General features: G+C 39.8%; 2 protein-coding genes across 2 annotated transcripts; one reads left to right on the forward strand and one right to left on the reverse strand.

Moving 5' to 3' along the window:
* Positions 1 to 4706: 4706 nt before the first annotated feature.
* On the forward strand, positions 4707 to 5249 carry LOC115634091 (collagen alpha-1(XIII) chain-like). The gene has a single exon (XM_030531650.1). The coding sequence runs from the start codon at positions 4707 to 4709 to the stop codon at positions 5247 to 5249; it is 543 nt and encodes a 180-aa protein (XP_030387510.1).
* A 6177-nt stretch (positions 5250 to 11426) lies between these two features.
* Positions 11427 to 12233, reverse strand: LOC115634295 (cofilin/actin-depolymerizing factor homolog). Its single transcript, XM_030531947.1, has 2 exons — positions 12106 to 12233; positions 11427 to 12046 (listed from the first exon to the last, which is right to left on the reverse strand). The coding sequence occupies exons 1-2, from the start codon at positions 12120 to 12122 to the stop codon at positions 11602 to 11604; spliced, it is 462 nt and encodes a 153-aa protein (XP_030387807.1). The 5' UTR covers positions 12123 to 12233; the 3' UTR covers positions 11427 to 11601.
* Positions 12234 to 21572: the final 9339 nt, after the last annotated feature.

Raw genomic sequence — 21572 nt, forward strand, 5'->3', positions numbered from 1 at the left:
TTGTGTGCTCATTTGCATATTAATGCATCAATTTGGAGTAGAGACACACCTCCCCTTTCGAATTCCATGGTCGGCCATTGTCACTGGCAAATGCCACAGCATATGCAATAGAAGCCACACAGACAGCACCAACTGTCCGTCAACGGGCTGTCATTTGCCTGACCAACTGACACACACAGATCCACACACACACCCACACACACAAATATACACACACACATATATATATGTACATGCATGCACACATGAACCGATTTCTTCTTCGTGCTGTGGTTGACAGGCGGCTGCTGAGTTTCTTAAATGTTTACTGGCTACGAAAATTTATTTAAACGCGCCGCTGTCATACACATGACAAGCTGCGCATGCAATGCATCATCATGTTGATTCTGATCCTGATGCTGATTCTGATTCTGATTCTCAAGCTCAAGCCCCACTGATGCAGATGCAGATGCTGATGCTGATGTGCATGCATGTGTGCCTTGCGGCAGGCAATGCAATTTGCATTTAGCCGATTTGCAGTTGTCGGTTGCCAGCAAGCAAGCAGGCAGCGGTCCTATGCACTGATGCATAGGCAGCCGGATAAATGGACAGCCCGCTTGTTTATATGTATCCTTGTTGGAAATTAATGCAATTTGTGTGCTGCCTTTGACAGATTGAGCCGCTTGCCGCTTGTACCCTATGGCAAAGTTTAATTTCGGAGCTCAGGCAATTAGAAGCTGTAGATTAGTCAAGGGAGCCTCAAAAAATGTCTCTTTAATTCCCACATTCGTGGATCAAAATTAGACAGGTAAGGAGATTTACCTTGGATTCCTTCTTATCATACAACTAACATGCTCCGATTATTAATATACAAGCAATATGTTAATTTATAAAACTAATTTTACAACCCGCTTACGGTCCTTACGAAAACGAATAGAAAATTTAGTTTTACTTAACTTAGGAACAAAATGTTTGTTCGATTTAGTTTCGTATACATGTCAGCTTCTAGTTGTGGATGAAATTGCACGAGGGACAAGTGCTATGATGCAGTGGTCTGGGAATCAAATAGATATATAGAGTCAGGCATACAAACTACTGATGAGGTTGACGGCACTTGGAAAATATCACCTCTGTAGACGGTTTCTTTTCGTGATGTCCGCTTTTCTATCTTCTTTAATGATCCCAAAGTTTTAGATATGTTGTCCTTTACCCCAATGCATCTTCAGCATTCAAAAAGAGAATATGTACTATGGGAGTCCTACGTTCTGGCCGACTGAGGCACTCAAGCTGCGATATCTAATTGACTTTGCAGTGACGAGAAAAATAACTCGCAGCCTTGTAAGAGCAGAAGTAAATGCAAACAACAGCCACAAATTAAAAAGAGTAATGATTTAAGGCAAAATGACGAATTGGCAAAAGCTTAAATAAATAAAATATTTCACACACAGCTATATTGATAGCACCGTGAAAGACATTCAGATTATAATAATTTCAGCTACACACAACGTCACACCTCCAAAGTACCAAGAGAAACAACAAGAATTGGCCTGACCAACGAGCACATCAAGCTGTTTGCCCCAGAAGAGCGATGCCTGCGTCGGAAGTGGCAGTCCGACAGATCGCCTGCTGCCAAACAACATCTGAAAGCAGCCACAAGAGCTTTAAGTGCTCAAAGGCGAGGAACAGCAGACACAGAGAAAGTACATGCAAAAACTCTCACCGACCTACATCAGGTACACTTAAATTGTGGGTGGCGCACCCACACAACGGTCTAATAATAGAGACTAAAACGGCCAGAAGTGACAGAGCTGACAAATGGGCGCGCAAAAGGGGCTTATGCTGCAACCTGTGGCGAAGGGGGTGCAATCTGATCAGTTTAGGTTTCAACCCAGGTTGTAGAGGTAATCCAGGAACCCTTGCCCTGCCACGCTGGTCAATGTCATTACAAAGCAAGATTATTGTTCTCAACAATGGAAATAATAGACCAAAACCAATTAAACGCAGTAGTCATATGTAGGCCCACCTGTCTCTTATCCTGTTTGTCGACGCTATTCGAAAAATGTTGCGCATACCACCACACTTGCTACACCACAGTATCATATCATATAGTATGGTTGGATGTATAAAACAAAAGTACTACTTCCGACTATATCAGTTTTCACCTGCTGAAAAACTTCTGTGAAATCTTAATATAGCTCATACCCAAATACTGGCAAATAACGCGTCGTGCAAGCCGAATCGCGTAATCATCAGGGGCGTTATACATAATCAATTAGTGGATAGGATTTACTTCATTGCAAATATAGTGCAGGTCTCTAAGAGAAAGATAGTTCATGCAGAGTGCGGCTTCCCATAGTTTTGGACCAAGGCGGCAATCCGTTTCTGGTAAGGCACAGTGAAGGATAAATAGCTTTATTTTCTGCTAGTTTCTGGAACAAAAGAAAAGTGCACACAAAAAGAGCAGCTAATCCTTTATGAAACACCAAATTATCTGCAGCTAGAGCTGTTGCTGTGCTTAGCGAGCTACCAAACATATCAGTGAACGCACTTTACCTTAGAACTAACGTCTGGGAAAAATCAAGCTCCACCTTGGAATTTTTGCAAGCCATTTGTCTTTACGTAGATGTGCCATAGCTTTCTACTCTTAGCCACACCCAGTGCATTGCTACACTTAAGTTAGGGGTAAGCCACATGTTACGTACATTTTTCTTTGGCAATCAACAGCCTTGGGGCATTTTAATGGCACGTAAGCTTTTCTGCATTGTGTGGCCTTGTACATTCATCCAAAATGTGCTGCAAGCCGCAAATTCAAACCCAACTATCAACACAACAAACGACCGCACTACCACCAACAATGGCAGCAATAACAACAAGTTGTCAAAGAAAACAAAAACAACTCAAATAGAAACAGCAAGCAGAGCTGCAACATGAAAAGCATCTGCAACATGAATCTAGACAATGACAGTTTATAAACATTGTTCGCACACACTCACAGGTACGAGTATGCATGTAGAGATGCTTGTACAAATGTATGCACCGGCCTCAAGCTATTTGTTCAGTGAGTTACCGCAGCGCAAATAAGCAAAAGACCCTTATCGCCTGACAGCCGAACATAAGATACTCTCACCAATTATGTTGTAGGATTTCGTCTTCACTCAGATGTAAGTCAAAGCTACCAGTCACTGAAATTAATATAGCAGCCCATCTATTCAAAGGCTTCGGTGTCATATTTGATCATGCTCGAGCTGAAGGCTTATTTATATACCCTGTACCCAAAGCGTAAAAGGGTACGCTAGTTTTGTGCGAATGTATGTAACACACAGAATATATGCATACTTTATAAATAATTATGTAAATGTAAGCGGGGGATAATAGCGGAATTGGTTGTCCAGGCTGGGTAGCTCGTGAGTTGACTTAGCAGCCAGTCATGGTTCAGCAGCCTTGACAGTCGAAGCGTGGAGAAAAGCAGTGATGTTAATCACTATACAATTAAAACATTACTTTATCTTGTAGCCATGATACTAAATCCAATTCAATAATAAACGCATCTAATCACGAACTCACATAAAAAAGCAGTCCCAGTTTAATTGTAGTCGTCTAGTTGATGTTAAACATTATACGATTAAAACATTACTTTATCTTGTAGCCATGATAATAAGTCCAATAAATAATCGAATCTAATCAAGAATTCACATAGAAAGGATAAATCAATGCAATTAGTCCAAGTGCTAAGTATTTTATTATTTCATCTTTATTTCTTCAATTTATATGGAAAAGGGAGAGGCCGACAGAAAAATTAATGAATGCATCGACATATCGGTATGACCTTATCGATTAACCTACTCATATTCATTAAAAAGAGAAATGAGGGAAGTTGTGGACCATTTTTGTTTGATGTGTTGTAATTATCCACATCTGAATAATTCATTACACCCTTCGGACATAAGGCGCAAGAATTATTTAGTATTGCGTTCAGTATTGAAATAATTTGTAAAGACAACCTAAAAGTTTTCTAGCAATAACATTAATAATTAAATATCATTGCTAATTGTTTTTTAGTAACCCAGAAATGAGGTGCAAAGCGCCGAGCCCCAAATGTAAAGAACCTACAAGTATGAAAAACAAAGGAGAATCGTGAAGATGGACAGAGAGAATGGAAAGGATTCGCGTTGTTATTACCGACATCGCCCTTGAATAATGCGCTGGGCGTGAGCAGCTGTTTCCACTCATTAGGCGCTTTATTAAGCGAGATAATTAGCTGAAGCACGTAACTTTCAGTTAATTGATATTATTTGAACTGAACGCTCATTATGTTAAGCGGTTCGAAGCAGCCACTGCTCACTACCCACTACCCCACAATTCTTGCTGGTAGTTCACAATTGGTAGTGTTTCGCTTTATTTTATGCGGCTGCACTTTGCAAGCCCGAGCTTCTGATAATGTACACAAGTCCAGGGGAAGCCGTGCATTTAACCTTTGAACTTTTTGCAATTGTGAATTAAGTTGGTAAACTGTGCAATGATATTAAGTAATTGCTTATAAGCCGATTAAGACGCGCAACTTTGGCCATAGCCTTTGGCCATTAAAAGCAGCCGCTAGCAAGCCAAAGCTGTATGAAGAAAAAAACGAATTTGTGGCGGTCGTTGCGCCCAGTTGGCCATTTTAATAGCTCGGCTTTGCTATAAAAAGCGATGGCATTGGGAAGTCCATCTACAGAGTAGACCCTATCATGCGACCGCTTACAACTGTGCTGTTCTTGCTGCTCGGCATGGCCTTCAACACTTGGGGGCAGTACATCACGCAAGTTGGACCACCCGGAGCCCCCGGACCAGTAGGCTCTCCTGGAATAGTAGGCGAAAAAGGAGAGCGTGGGGAGCGAGGAATTGTTGGCCGTCAGGGCCCGATGGGTACTCCGGGAAACACGGGCAGACGAGGACGCGAAGGCGCTCCAGGCGCTATTGGACCACCAGGTCGCCCTGGAAGGCGAGGTGAACGGGGTTATCCTGGCGAACGAGGGCTAGAGGGACCACAAGGACCTGTTGGTCCACCCGGGCCGACTGGACCTGCTGCAGCTGCTACAGCTGCAACAGGTGGAGCTCGTCGGCGGAACGTTGTGGTGATTGGAGGTGGATCCGGAGTTCGACGTGGTTCAGCTCCCTACGAACTGGTGCCCGAAGATGAGGTGGACTTTAACGATGATGTGAACGATCCACCAGCTGGGTATGTGATAAAGCGTTATTCCAAACGGGGAGAGAACTATCATGACTTGTGAATAAACGTAGAATTTCAAATGGCAACCATTGTTTATCTTTTATCTTAGTCGGCCGCTCATTGACCGCAACATCATTTAAATCTCAAAACTGCTCATTACAAAGTTAATTAATTTGATTTGAAGTTAAACTATAAGCCACATACACTCAAAAAACCACTGACTCCATGCAAATCTGAGCCCGGTGCGGCTCTTAACGGCTTTAATTAAGGTGCTGGCCACACAGCTAATGCCGTCGACTTCAACGTCAACGAACTGACCCAGTTTTTTATGGCCGCTATAAATAACAGAAATTATGTGCACGCTGACCAGCCTCCGTACCGAACAGGCGGACAGACGTCTGTATCCTTGTAGTTTTTGGGTGCGCTTTTCAATTCCAGTTAAATACGCTGCCATGAATTTTAATTCGACGACACTTGCAGAAGGACACACAGCTGAAAAAATAAACGGAATTAAAACAACAAAAACAAAAAAGACCAAAAATAAATTTGAGTAAAATTATGTGGATCTTTATTCTGTTACCATTACTATAATGGCGCGTTCAAAAATGGAACGAAATGAAAAGTAGCTGGTTAAAATTTAAATGACATTCAATTGGGAAGACTTTTACTGAATTCCAGAGTCTTCTTCCACTCGTTTACACAAAGAATTTTGATGTCAATTCTTGTTCAGTCCAAATGCTTTATAATTTGCTGGAATTTGTATTGTGTGGCTATTGTTATGTACAAATATGTATGTATTAGCCAACATTGAATGATTCATTTAAAATAATATAACAACTATACAGACATTCTCTGCTAACTACCTTTTTCCCTTCAGGTTTAGGGCTTAATAATTAAAACCAATTATTTATGTAAGGCAATGAAATACAATTGGTGAATTGTTGTCGAGCAGCAATGTCTTCTTATTTGAATTCATAAAATCGTATTGCCATATAACTACCAGAACGTTTTAATGTACCGCCAATGGTGTAAAAACTAAAGCTGAACAAGACATAGCTAACTTTCAAATGGTTACTGGAATATTTTAAGTTTCAGATTTCAATAGTGACAATAGTCGCAATAGCGGCAGAGATGGGTCAAGCTATATTGAACTATAGACAGCAAATATAAAATGTTCAAAAGTTAAAAAGTTACACATGCATTAAGCCCCATCCTTTTAGAATTTACATGCAAGTACTATATGTTACAACAAATATCTCCGAATATATATCTAATTTTGTCCACTGTATGCAGGAAACTTTCTTTGATATGTTGGCGACGCATTGACGCCGTCGACCAAGCGGCCACAATCAGTATTAATTTAGCGGAAGAAATGGGAGAAATTTTTGTATACGAATAGTACATACTACATACATACATATGGAGAAAGTTGTCCACGATTCAACAGACGCCCATTTGTCCTTAGGATTTGGGCTAATTATATTAGGCCAACGTACGAGTTTCATAAAAGTCCTAGGTCTCCTTCCTATAAGCTTTGGTTGCGTTTGGTCTTGAACACTACTGTCTGCTTTGTCATTAATATCATGCCTCATAAACATAAACGGGTATACTGTGGCGAAGGGGTTTTCTTTTGGTAACGTCTATCTATATATAAATATAAACAGTTTGTCCTGACTCATTGGCAATCAAGGTACAGCCTAAACGCTAAGAGCTAAGCAGCTGAAATTTGAAAACATGTTTTCTTTTACAGTGTTATGTGAGCACTAATGAGTTTTGGAAAACTTGACATCTGAACAGAGGAAATGGGGCTCCAACATTTTAATACTCTGTACATAAAATGTATAAGAGTATATTAGGTTTGCGGGAGCTGAAAATGAAACAGACCCCACAAAGTATATACATATATTCTGAACAGCATGACGAGATGAGTCGATGTAGCCCTGTCTGTCTGTCTGTCTGTCCGTATGAACACCTGGATCTCTATAAGAGGTAAAGACACCAAACTTTGCACAAAGATGCGTTATGTGTGTACGCTGTGCAAGTTTGTTTTATTTTGTGGATTCCCCCCACTTCCCTCCCTATGGGGGCTTTTCCGATTTTCCATTCGTATAATCGCCTATATCTCGGAGACTATAAGACCTAGGAACACCAAGTTTTAGTTCAAGATGCCTTATGCGAATACGCAGAAAATGTGTATTTTGGAATTTCCCTCCCTCCTCCTCTCCCCCGCAAATCGTAACTCCCGTAATTCTTGGAATTTCGAACTAAAATTTTGCAAATACCCCCAGTTAGTTATTATGATAGACCGATTGAACAAGATGTTGTAGCCATAAATATATTTGCTGCCCACGCGCTGCCCGCAGCTGTTGTTGATGCTGGTGCTTTGGTTGACTGCAAACATGTTCACATAGACACGAATAGACGCGCATAAGCATACATACACTCACACAGACGCAATTGCTATGTAAATGTGCAATTATAAACCCTTTACGTGAGTTCGAATACCAAAAGAGGCAAAATCGATCAAAATTTCTATAATTATTCTAAATATATGTACAGAGTATTTCAAAGTCGGGACACCCGACTTTAGCTTTTTTACTTGTTATTACATATCTGTGTTTTTGGTTCATTTACCTTCGCACTTTGTTTGTTAGCTGTAAAAACGCCTACAAAATAAACTATATAATAGGTTTAAAGACTTTTATTATTGAGGTTTTGACATTAAGAGATAAGACAGTTGAGATAAATATAGCCATGTCCATCTGGCTGTTTGTCCGTCCAGAAAGTATAAGGTTTAGTTCATCGTGATAGGTTAACTTAAAAGGAAGTTCCATACGACAATAGTATACCCACAGAAATTTAGGGATTTAAATTAAAATCTTAATTTATAAAGTTTTTATAAAATTAAGTTATTTAAATAATAAAAATGATAAATTTGTACATTAAAAACGTATATTAATATATTTTGCATGTAATTTATTTGAACTAGAAAAATTACAAATTTGTAAAGCTGGGCTCGTGGTTTTAATTCAATGTCTCCTATTCTTTGAATTGGTTTCAGCCCATTTGATGTAAGTACAAACATACGTGCAATTCAACACATTTAGCAGAAAAGTGACACATATAGTATGTATTTAAGCACTCATTCACACGTCCTGGCAACTTATTTAAGGACTCGACTTGGATCAACAGTCGTATGGATCTTGCACATTACTTGCTGCCTGCTGCTCAGCTTGAATGCAGTTTGAGTACGTACTTCAAAAGGAAATGTTTTATGGAGCATCTTCACACACTGAACTACATACATACGAGTATGTATGTACTAGTATATGTATATAACGTAGTACGGGTATGTGGCATAAGAGCGCTTTGTGCCAAAAAGACATTTAGCACAGAGCAGTTGGGGAGTCGAAACAATCGTAGAGCAGAGTCGACGTCGAAGTCGATGTCGTTGCCGTTGCCCAGGGAAAGAATGTTATGCTTTAGTTTATTTTTGTATTTCTTCGTTCTCTCTGTGTTCTCTGTCTGGTAGTGGTAGTGGTTTTGCTATTTTATTATTTAAAAGCCTAAAATCTATAAAGTGCGGTGCAAATATTTGAAATTGTTAAGGCAACATTTCGTTCATGTGGCAATGTGGAGGCTTGGCAAGAGTTTGCGCTGAGGCAGTAGACTGCTGTTTGACTGACTCACTGACTGCAGTTGACAGGAATATTTAATTTTACACACACATCGAAACACACAACATTTACACACTCTAAGCATTTCCATTTGCTCCACATCTTTCCCTTTAGCCCCCATCCTCATTGGCCCCCCATTTTCATGTGCCAAGTACTGGTCCTCACTGCCTGCTTCTGTGTACTTCTGTTGCCAGTTTGAAGTTCCCATTTTGTAAGTTGTTGCACGAATTTAGTTGATGTACGAGTATTTCTTTCTTCGAGCACGTGCACAGCTGGTGGTCTACGGCACTAACCTCAGATATTCAAATGGATCGGTCAACATCTTGCCAAGGTAAGTCCTGGGAGGGCTCATTTAAATTTCAAATGCGCTATTTAACGTAAATATTTTCCTCGTAATTTACGTAAATTAATATAAATGACTACTGCAGGGCGGAGTCGTGAGAATGGAGGCTCAGAAAACAGCAGAACCACATTAAAAAGTGTCAAACGCATGCGGTCAACAAACCGAGCTCGACTGAACCCAGCCAGGAGTCAGAGGAGTCAAGTGAACTCACGCACTAGCCGCTTGTTTGTTGTCCTAATAGCTTCTCTATAATTTTTCATGCAATATTTATGGCAGGCCCTTTTGTATATACGGAATTATGCATTTATTATTCAAAATGCTTTTTATGCCACCAACAGCACAACCAGAACCACCAACAACAACACACAGGGCCAGACAGGGTTATTCATTTTCTATGTGGGTGTGCCACCATTTTGTGCAGCTTGTCGTGCACCATAAACGTTGTCAACGTTTAGTTCTTTAACATGATAATTATTTAAAGAATTTTCGTATTTATATGAGAGGAGAAGGCGTGTGTGCATGCGTATGTACTGTGTTGAGCAAACTGCCCGTTGGCCAGTTTTGACAAAGTTAATTGCTAAACTTAAATCGAGTATATCTTTAATGATAGTGCAATGGACTTTGCCACCAATTATATCCGTGGATATAGAACATTACGCCGTCGTTGTTGCCACGAGTATAGCAAATTGAACGATTAAGTGTAACGACTACAATTTATCGGTTTTGACATGGCTCTAGCGTAATTGGTCAAATAACAAAACCTCTAAAAGTTCACTGACAGCGATTTGTTGATGTCCTAGGTGGCTCGATGTTTTAGAACTTTTTGTGATTTAAGCAATGCAATGGAAAGGTTGAACAAGTTGCGACATTAGTAGGAACCGGTAAATGGTATACTAGATTGATAGACGGACGGGCGGACATCGATCATGTAGAGGCAAAGCGATCGAGACATCTCCGTTCATCCATCTGGTGCTCAATCAACCTAGATTTGGGAATTAACTGAAAACGAGTTTTCAGTTCGTAGGGAAGAAGAGTCCTTCAAGTTGGAGTACAGGTTTCGTGGTTTATATTATTACTTTCGACATTTGTTTTCTCCAATGCCAATTTAGAGGTATTTCTTAGCGTTGTGTGTTATGGTGTTGAGGTAGATAGAACTTCCCGAGAAAAGCTTACTTCAATGCCTGTTGGTGGTGCTACTGTCGCTGTCAAGAAGGCAGAGAAGAGAGAGGAATCCGAGTCGGAAGATGGCGATATGGCTTTGCTCTGTTCGAATAAACATCATCCTACCATCATTAGTCCTATGTAAAAGTGCTACAACGTGTAAAGCCCCACCTTGGTGGGTCGATCCTCTTTAAATTCTATTCAAATTGAGTTTAAATATTATATCTGTGAAATAAAAATGTTCAATTTTTTAAAGAGCTCATTTAAAACAGTGGCGGAACTTATTGGGCACATGGGCTTTCTGTGTTGGACTTGAGTCCCTGTTACATTCTTAAATTCACAACAATTTAGAGAACAAACATCGAATAATAACAACAATCTATTTGAGCTGGTTCGTGCGAATGCTGTGTTTGTCCAAGTGCAAACTTCCATGGCCAAGTTTATTCAATTGCACACTTTTGAAGTCAGCTGCATTCGAGCGCTATGCACACCTCCAAATCTGCGTAACTTGGCTTTAACTTTGCAGCCCAACTTAAAGAACTTTAGCACAGCGGCTTTCAATCTTTTGCCATAAATGTCAATAGACCAAAATCATTATGTACAATATCCATAGCACCTGCAGCTGTCGATGCCAGCGCAAACGCCCTGGAGTATGCAAGACAATGTTTCTCCATTAGAATACAATGGACGGGCTGCGCGGAGCAGGGCAGTGCATGGCGCGGCAGCAACCAACGATAGAGTCGGCGACGACAAGAAGCACCTTTTACTTCGCAGCACTCCGAAGAGCCGGTGAAAATTTGCAATAAGAGGAGCAAGAAACTGAAAAACTTCTGCTTTTTCTGTGCCGCCGCTTTTCTTCTTGTCTTGCCTAGACTCTTCTTGGCATCCAAGCTACTCTCTAGTGGCCACATCCGTTGTCGTCTGCTTCTGTGTGCAGGCGCGTTACTTATTGTCCAGCGAAAACTTTTGCCGTTTGTTGCTAAATTGAATGTGAATACGTTTTCCTTATTCGTACAAGTCCTTGAGGTGTATATTTCAAAACAAAGAAAGGCGCTACTTTCTGTGTAATAACAGTTGCTGAGAGCACAGTTTGCGTTCCCTTCATTTTATTTCATGGAACGATGCAAGAGCTTTTAGTTGGGCGTTTAATTAGACACAGGGACATACATAAATACTAAACATAATGATGAGTAAGTAGGAAAATGCAGACTTGGAATTTTGTTCGCCAACCCCTACTTGTCGGTGGCCCTCAAATATTGTTCTACAGCATCGCGCGTCATTTCTGAAAGCTCGCTCACAGTCCTGTAGTACTGCAATCCCGTCAAGCACTCGACAAATGACCGTAGGTAGCTCTGATACTGTACTTTGAGCTTAGCCTTGGCCCCGTTCGGGCACCAGCAAAGCATAATAAGCTTCTCGCGCTTGCAGTCCGTGTCCGTGATGCTGCAATGATGCATGTACTCCAGATCGAAGAGTCCGTAGCGACACTCTCCGGGTCCACCGCGCATCAGATCCTCCATGAACTGCTGATAGTCGGTGTCGCGCGGACCAATGGTTTCTATGTCAATTGTTCCATTGGCATCTATGCAAAATGTTATGTAGCGATACTTCTTGTTCTTTCGAATAGCCTCGTAGAAGCTGAAGGTGTTTTCGGAGCAGTTGACATTCATTCTGAGGCTGCGAGAGGATGGTTTTGGCTTCAGAGTTTGGCTCTTTGTTCTCCCACGAATACTTACCCTTGCGAATTGTACATACACGAAAAGGGACAAATTTATATGAAAAGTATGTACTTTAATTACTCAAACTTGTGCCAGTGTGTGTTCGAGTCTGTGTGCTCCAGTTATATATTTTTGTGAATAGTACATCAAATGTAACTATTTCAATCACAGCTCACTCAGATGTGCATGTGACTGGGCAGGAAAAAAATTCATTTGGAAGCAAATTCAAACACAAAAGTGCGCGTAGATTGAAGGGAAAAGTTGGATCTCTTTGATTGTGTGTGTAGCTATGTGCACATACATCCACGTATCTATAGTTGGCATAGTTCTTTCAACTATTTTCTTGTGCTTGCCATGTCGTTTACTATGCTCTTTTCTTTTCTTTTCTTATACTTGTATTTGTGTTTATTTTTGCCCCTTAACCGTTTTTTTACAGCAAAGTTGTTGAATGCCTTTAGACAGTTAGACAGAAAGAAATCAGAGCTTTCTGGCCCAAATTGATTTGAATTGCATAGAAATGGTCTCAGGTACAGTGCACCTGAAATCGTGCTAAATATTGCGAAACAGTCTTAATTGTCTAGCAGCAGACATGCAGAAGATACATATGCCGCCTATACTCCCTTACAAAATCTCTTTGGAAGATCTTACTACATACAAATACGGCAGTCATGGATTTCAAACAAAACGCACCAATCATCCAACCAAAATGTCCCAATGAGCTCTCAACATATTTGATTTGTGTTGGCGGATTTCATAAGCCTGTGGCTTGGGAGGCGGTTCCCGGCATCGCCCACGATATTTAATGGGTTTATTATTGGGCAAATAAATTAAAATTGTTTACCTTGCATCGCGGTTGTTTGTGTATTTTTTCTGCTTCAATTGCGGTTTCGTGAGTGTGCGTATGTTGTATGAGTAGAAGCTTTATTTGCGAAAATTAATGGATAAATATGTTGGCTCAAACGAAAAAACCAATTCCATATGTAGCCCAACAAAAATAAGAATAACTACACGGCTGCATGACAGGCCCAAAAATAAAAAATACAATTAAATATATTGCAACTTCGAATGGAATGTTTTAAAATATTGTCATAAATTAAAAAGATGTTGAGTCAATAATTATATAGTCTGAAACCATTAAAGTTTATAATTTGTAGATTATGTTTATCCCCGTGCGCGATAGATTAAATACCATACTAGAAAGTCTAAAAGGTAGAAGAGAGCGTTGCAGTCTCCAATTATTTACGAGTAGAGTCAATATTAATAAGTCCTTCTGAGGGATATGGTATATCATCGTATTTTGTGAGAACTTTCATCAAACTTTCTATACTGCCATTAGAAACGATTTGTATTTTAGGATAGGGTACAAGGTGCCACTAGGAATACGTAAGCATTCTTATACTCAGCTCAAGCTGCATTACTAATGTTTTTACATTAGAATTTGGAACTAATTCGTTTCCAATGATGTTTGTTTACTATATACGGTTTCATCCATATCAACACTAAGATTTCTAAAGCTGAGATGAAATGACCAGCTGTAATGGAGGAATTCAGGTGGTAGAGAAACATAAAGCAAATTGGGCAGAATTCAGCCGTTTTCAATTTAATTTTATTCAAGAGATTTTAGAATTTTTTGTTTAGGAAATATATTGCTGGTTGAGTGCTGGTTAGGGAGCCGCAACCTTCAGCAGATACTGCAAACTAAAGCTCTAAAGTAAATGTTGTTTAAGTTATGTTCGATGTCCATCTTTTTATCGGCATTATTCATTACATTATTTGAACACTTTTTGTCCACTGCCCTTTACTTTACTTTATGTCCACAAGGTAAGAACTAGTTGTACTTTAAGTAAAATTTTACCAACTATTCTCAGGGAGTACGCTGACACACACTACGCTGGCGCACAGTACTGCAATTTGCAACTGCTTCGGCCAGACGGTTGCCATTTTTAATTGTCAAACACAATCGATAGACAAATGAAGGTAGTTCGGTGCGATATTCGAGAATGCAAGCTTGAAGTGCAAAGATGCTGGCGAGTTCTTTAATGGGTGTTGATATTTTACTGAACAAATGCGACTTCAACTGACGTTTTACAAATTAATCTTCGAAAGCGTTGAAAGGTTAAAAGGTATTGGGGTGGAACGTCCCGGACACGAGTCCCCAATGCACTGTCGACTGGAATACATATCTAGTTGGCAATGCAAGCCGGCGGTAGGATAACTGAGCTCCCCATCTCATCCTGCTTCGAAATGCAAATGAAGCAGCCCGGTATTTATTTGCTAGCCGGCACAACTTAAGCGCATAAGTAGCATGTTAAAACCTTCTATGCGAATAAAGCAAATAAAGCAGAAACCATGCGGAGTGGGAGGTGGCTGTAAACTCTTGTTGATTTACTTAATTAGACCTTATTAGGGGCGCTTGCGCCATTCTGTGGTTAAGTGAAAGTTGCTTTAAGCCCTTAAGCAGGGGCTAAGTTTAATGCGAGACATTGGTGAGCATTGCAGAGCTTTTCCGAAGTGAAGGACTCAATTTGCATTTTTAGATTGCTGTAATTGAATATTTTGCCGCCCCAACACAAAATCTCCGGACAGTAGTTGGATTCCGGCAGCTGGAGACTTACAGTCTTCGATTGCTGGTAATTGCCGACGCATTCAGATAGGGTGTTTAATTGAATTAAGAAGAGATACAGCAAAAGCCTTTCAGATAAAAGTGTTTCTAATGTCAGTTCTCATACAGACTGACTATGAGCTATACTCGTATGTTCTACATATATATACGTTAGTGCTTTATATTTTTATACACTGTACACGCGAAGCATATATTCGTGTCAGATTTATAATCATAAATACTATAAAGTTGTTATTATTGGCTTAAACAGAGGTATGACAGCAAGCATAACCAAAAACAAGAGAGAACGCTACAGTCGCGCAAGACCGACAGTGAAATACCCTGTACCCAGGTAAACTTCCGACACTGAGTTATATGCGCTTCTAGCAGAAGCAAAAAGAGGAAGAAGAAGAGCGAACTTGTTGCTGCAGTTTGGGGGGGTTGTACTGGCGAGAATTTGTTTCGCTAATAACTTTTCTTAGAACAAACCGATTTAGATAAAATTTGCAACAAAAGTAGACTATTGTGTATTATGTGTGCAAAGTTTGGTTAATGTAACATTTGAAATGTGGACGGTATGGACGAAATTCTGTAGCGGGGGAAGGCAAAATTTCCAAAAAATAAAACAAGAGAGAACGCTACAGTCGAGCAAGCCCGACAGTGTAATACCCTGTACCCAGGTAAACTTCCGTCACTGAGTTATATGCGCCCATAGCAGCAGCAAAAAGAGGAAGAAGAAGAGCGAACTTGTTGCTGCAGTTTGTGGGGGTTGTACTGGCGAGAATTTCTTTCGCTAATAACTTTTCTTAGAATTGACGAATTTTAAACAACAGTAGACAATTATATATAAATTATGTGTGCAAAGTTTGGTTTAGGTAGCATTTGAAATGTGGACGCTATTGACGAAATTCTGCAGCGGGGGAAGGAAGGGGAAATTAAAAAAAAATAATAAACTCGTCCTTACTCGGACCTAGGAGAATCTGGATGCCAACTTTGGTTATTCTAGCTTTTATAGTTTCTGAGATCCTCGCGTTCATCCAGACGGACAGACGGACAGACGGACGGACAGACGGACGGACATGTCTAGATCGATTTCTCTCGTCATGCTGATCAAGAATATATATACTTTATGGGGTCGGAGATGCTTCCTTCTGTATGTTACATACTTTGCACAAACCTAATATACCCTTTTTACCCTACGGATACAGGGTATAATAAACTCGTCCTTTCTCGGACATAGGAGAATCTGGATACCAACTTTGGTTATTCTAGCTTTTATAGTTTCTGAGATCCTTGCGTTCATCTGGACGGACAGACAGACAGACAGACGAACGGACATGTTTAGATCGATTTCTCTCGTCATGCTTATTCAAAATATATATACAAGTACTTTATTGGGTCGGAGGTGCTTCTTTCTAAGATCCTTGCGTTCATACTGACGGACAGACAGACGGACGTACAGACGGACATAATTATATCGACTCGGCTTGCCACCCTGATCAAGAATATATACATTTTGTGGGGTCTGCCACACCTCTTTACAAACATTCGCACAAAGCTAGTATACCCTTTTACCACTTGGGTATGATTAAAACTCGATGGTAAAGAACTCAGAATTAACAACTATGTATGTAGATTGATTTAATTATAATCTTTACGACTTTCAAGAATCTTTGCTCTCTGTTCTCTTTGCCTTCTGGAAACAGTCTTTTCTCAAAGATAATTTCTGATAACCAGCATCACAAAGCATGTGTGACAGATAAGAAAAGCGTGTTTCTATTCATTTGATACTTGAATTTGAATTTCATAGATTTTTAAAAAATTTGTTAAGCTTGTAGTAATTTAATGGCATGGCGTTCGCAATGAATTCAAACAATTTAATTAACACATTTTTCGCTCTTATTTCTCACTCCTTATGCACAAGCAATTGGGGGAATTTTTTGCGCGCATATACTAGTATAGAAGCATATTCGTATTTGACTTTTTAGGGAAGTGGCAATAGTATGAATACACTTATTCATGCATACACCATTTCCAATGTTCTATAAATCAGTATGGAAATTTAACAAAACTTACAGTCAAAAGTTAGACTGCAACACGCAGGTCTGTTGCATAAATTTGTGTCCAAATAATCAAGGCTACTATTTATACAGTGGTTCACGCTGTTTTGGATAAGTCATCCGTTATTTAGTCCAATCACTTTTTATACGATTTATTGCTTTTTATGAAATTTTCAATGGATTAGCATTTGTATTAACAAAATTAGTACAATTTAGTTTGCATAGCCGTGGACTTATTATGAAAATAAAAAAGATACCCATATCGGTCACACCGATCCTGGGTATCTGGGTTTATCCTTATTTGTATCCGGTCTGTTTCAAGTGCTGATGCGTTTTATGATCGTGTTTCGTGAATGGGAAAGTGAAATGATTTTCGTCCAAATACGCCACCCATTCCATTTCTTGATTATAAAGTTTTCTTTTCAAATATAGGTACACGTGTTTATTGATTACAATTAATATATACCGTATTAGTCAAAAAACATATATTTATTGACTCAGAAGTGCTGGAGGAAGTGAAGTGAGGAGGTCTGGCTCCGATAAGTATATAAGCAAACCTTTTGCGGGTTTTTTGGCGGTTTTTTTTGCAGTTTTGCTCTCTGGCCAATGCATTTCACCATACTACTCAAGAGACAGTTGCCAACAGAATCTCGTTTCGATCGCATCGTTGAATCATCGTCATTAGTAATTTGTGTTTAGATAATCCATTACCCACATTAAATATCGTCGATAAACGACCCAATATAACTATATTAGTCTAGGACATATTGTCATCAAACAAATATTAAATATATAATAAATTAATGTATCAAAGTGAATAACTTTCGATCCTACATTGATATGGTTGAAATTTTGGAGGAAACACATTAAAAGTGTCGAATCATAAGATCAAAATATGGTTAATTTTGGGGGTCTTTCTACACGTTTTTATTCGGGGAATGTTGTTAGATTGAAGACCATATCATCATACATATAAAATCTTTAAGCTGAAGACCATGTTTACGATATTCTGAAATCAAAAAGTAGCAGCACTGCACGAGCGAAATAGATACAAATGAGCATTAGATAAGAAGCAAAACGGCAAAAGAGTACAGAGAACATTTGAAAAAATTAGTACGAGGAGTTTTCGACAAAAACAGCAAAAAGAAAACAAAATTATGTTTAAGGTTGTATGCTATGCATAAATAAATAAGCCGGGACCAGACCCGAGTCTTTACAAGCGGAACCGGAAGCCAAGTAGCAAAATAAAATGTGTCTAACTGGCTGTATGTATTGCGCTTGTGTTGTTAAATTTGACTTACGCAAGGAACAGCCAGCAGGCAGCGCTCACATCTACATATAAGAGTACGAGTACGAGTACACACCCACACCCACACCTACACCAGCGACTCCAACGACACTTCCGACAAATGCCAAAACAAAACAGCAAGAAAGAAGCCACAGGCAACGCACATACATGTGTAGAGTACATACAAATACAGCCGCACATTCGAGCCAGATAACACATTTGTATGCTCTGATAAGAGCGCATCCACTTACTTTTGGTCGCACATGACCTGAATATTTGCATGCATAGAAAAAACTTGCTTTTGGGCGCCGGAGCTTGAGCACACAACGCGCCGCCATTGCGAAGTCTGTAGAGCAAATGAAGAAATTTAAATTTGATGCCGGCACAATCAGCGATTGATGATGCTGTCGGCGACGGAGGCGGCGAGACGAGGAACAGCACGCCGGCCTTTTCTTTGTGCTTACAAGTTAGGATATATTCGATGGAATTGGAAAATGTGCACCGATGTTGTCCGCATATATGAAAAATAGCGGGCTGTCTACCCAACAGTGATTGGTTTGGGAACCAGAGTTGTAGGAATCTGACTAAATGAAACTACAGAGAGCAAACTATACATGAGCGATGTAGAATTTAAATAAAAACCAAATTCGGAATATCTTTAATAGATGAAATATATTTCATTTTAAAAATATCCCCTCCAATACTCGCTTGTGACATATTTTTGCAGCGTGATTGTGAAATTCCAAAGACTTCCGACGCTCTGTTATCTGCTGTAAACTATGAGTGAGAAATATTGGTAGAGAAATGTATAGTTTAAAGCAAGGTTTTAAAGCATTGGCATAGTAGTATTCAGTAGTCGAGGAACGGAAAATATATATATAACTGCTAAGACCGTATTTGCAGCGGACTTAAAATCTTTATTTTCTTTACAGGAAAGCAAAGCCGTAGTAGCTGGGCCTTCAGATCATGACGAAAACACCAAAATTCTGATTGGTGTGAGAAAGCACGTGACCGGAGCCGAAGGAGCCAAGCAGTAGTGCGCTTGGAAGTGTGCCAAGCCTTTTTCTGTGCGTAACAAATATTCGCATTAAGCTATTATAGTCCTTCACCCCTTGGTTGGGTACAGGATATAAAAATTAAAAATGTATTTATTTTTTTGTGTTAGTGGGTGTTTGTTTTTTTAAATTTGTCTGCGAGCTGAATTATTGGGACTTTCCCGTGGAATAATTGGGACACGTAAACCTATGAGATATCAACGCCGGTATAACAACGATACTTCAGACTTGGTTTATATACTCTAACAAATAATACCAAATTTTATTTGAAGCATAGACGCAAAATATACAATAATGTACATATGTATATGCTCATTTACATGTTGTGCAGTTGCCTAAGTTTCCTAGAAACTTTGCTGGAAGAGAAATAACTGAAGTAACGTAAAAAGGCAAGAATACTCAGTCCTGCAAAGATGGACAAGAACTGCTAGCATAGAATGGTATAGTACGTATATAAAAGAGTTATGTCGCTTCGACCGAATATCTTTGCTTTGCAGCAAACATCAAGACGAGAACAAAGTTACCGTCGTTAGAAAGGCAACAACTTTCAGACTAATTTCGCAATGTCCTAACCTTGCAGCTCCACTTAGATGCTGTTGACGCCGCCAAATATCATTACTTTATTAACAGCGATGCCTTGAAACAAACAATAATTGAATATGAATTTGGCACTAAGTCCGAATAGTGACAAGTGATACAATTTTAATGCAAGTAATACGAATTTTGGCAGAACGCCATTTCTCAAACTTTCAAAAATCCATTAATTTGATGACTCGACTACTACAAAACACCCTCCCCTCCCGATTATATATAGTATTTGTTTCGTGCACTACCTCCTTGAATGGGACATAGCTCAAATTGTTTACTTATTACGATTAATTGACAAGAGAAAGCCACTCATAGCAACCACGATAACAACCTCTCCATACGCCAATTATATTTACGGCCATAAAAGTTGTGCCTAATAGCGAAACTTCCACTCTACTTACCAAGCTCTGCGCTACCAACTGCCGCTCACCGCAATGGGCGATTTAAAAATTAAACAAACTATGCACCAGGCGCTACAACACTTTAACTAAAATTAGAAAAATGCAGCTACAACAACCACAGCTAGCAGGCAGTACCAAGCAAGGGCGATAAAAAGCAACGAGTAGCAGGTTGACTTGCATAGCAGGCGCGCCCTAATCAGCACTTGCAACACGGCAAGAACAGCGGCAACAACAACTATGAGGACGAGGACGCTGGTAATAAGAAACAACAGCACGGTAATGAAGCTATCAACCGTAAAATGGCGCTTAGGCACGCAATCATACTTTCGCCGGTCCAAAAGTCCTTTTTATTTTTTCCTTTTGCCTTTGTATACAACCTGCCTCCACTTGCAGTCAGTTGAGCTGCTCGTTACCGCTTCGGCTTTTTTTAGCCATACGTGGCGTATGCTTAATATTTCCGCAAGGGTCTTTCGCTCTCCTTCTATCTATGTGCGAGTAGGTATGTGCATATTCATTTTGATGACGTTTTGACATCAGCGTACGTTGACCGCCCAAAGCAGGCAGCGATCCCGGCGAGTCGATTCAAGCAGTTGCGTGGCATTAGTCTACCGCTGCTGCTGGGGCTTATTTTGTTGCCATGCAGCAGGCGCAGTCCAGCTCTGTGCAATGCACCCCGTGGTTGTAACCTAAATTTTCAGTTTATGAAAAATATATATGCAATAAAAATGTTGGCAGTGCATGTACAATGCAAGGAGTAAGGGTAGTGTTGACCGCTTCATTTTTAGCAAATGGACGGAGAGCCGTAGGTTGGGGCGGGACAGCTTTATGGATCACGTTTTTGTAGCTAGTCGCGGCAAAATGGTGACAGTAATGGTGGCAATTTTGCATATATATGAGTAAGGCACAATGACCATAGACCGAGATCTATGTTAGTTCTGCTTAAGCTAATATTAACAACACTTTCAATTTTCATTAAATAAATATCAATAATAAGACGAAAATGCAATGTAACAGTCGAGCAAGAAGCCCTGTCCCCTAACTCCAAAACTACCGAGCAGTTAAGCTTGGAGAGTCATTTGAAGATACTGAGATTAAAGAGTGGACCCACAACGGGTCTTCGCACATATTACGGCATACTTACTTCCAGAGCTGACCCTATCGTAGATGTAAAGCAATTTAAGACGACTTCGCGTTCTATTAAAGCATTTCCGAGTTACAATCTAAAAAAGCTTAATTACTTGTAACGCTTGCTTTAATTCAAGTTCTATAAATATAACCTTCCCTAACAGTACAATTCGATTGTCCTTGCTCTTTAGGTGCTCACAGTTTGGGAAGTGGGTGCTACCTTATCTATTTATATGTTAATTTAGCTAAAATGAAGCCAGCCGTATCAATAACAATTATGGGCGGCAAAACGACTGAGAGTCTTTAGTGCCCCTGCTGCAGCATTCTCAAACATTAAGCCGGTAAACGGCCGCACAAAAGCTGGCA

Source organism: Scaptodrosophila lebanonensis, unplaced genomic scaffold, assembly GCF_003285725.1.
Source record: "Scaptodrosophila lebanonensis strain 11010-0011.00,11010-0021.00 unplaced genomic scaffold, SlebRS2 tig00000001-arrow-pilon, whole genome shotgun sequence".
Taxonomy (NCBI): domain Eukaryota; kingdom Metazoa; phylum Arthropoda; class Insecta; order Diptera; family Drosophilidae; genus Scaptodrosophila; species Scaptodrosophila lebanonensis.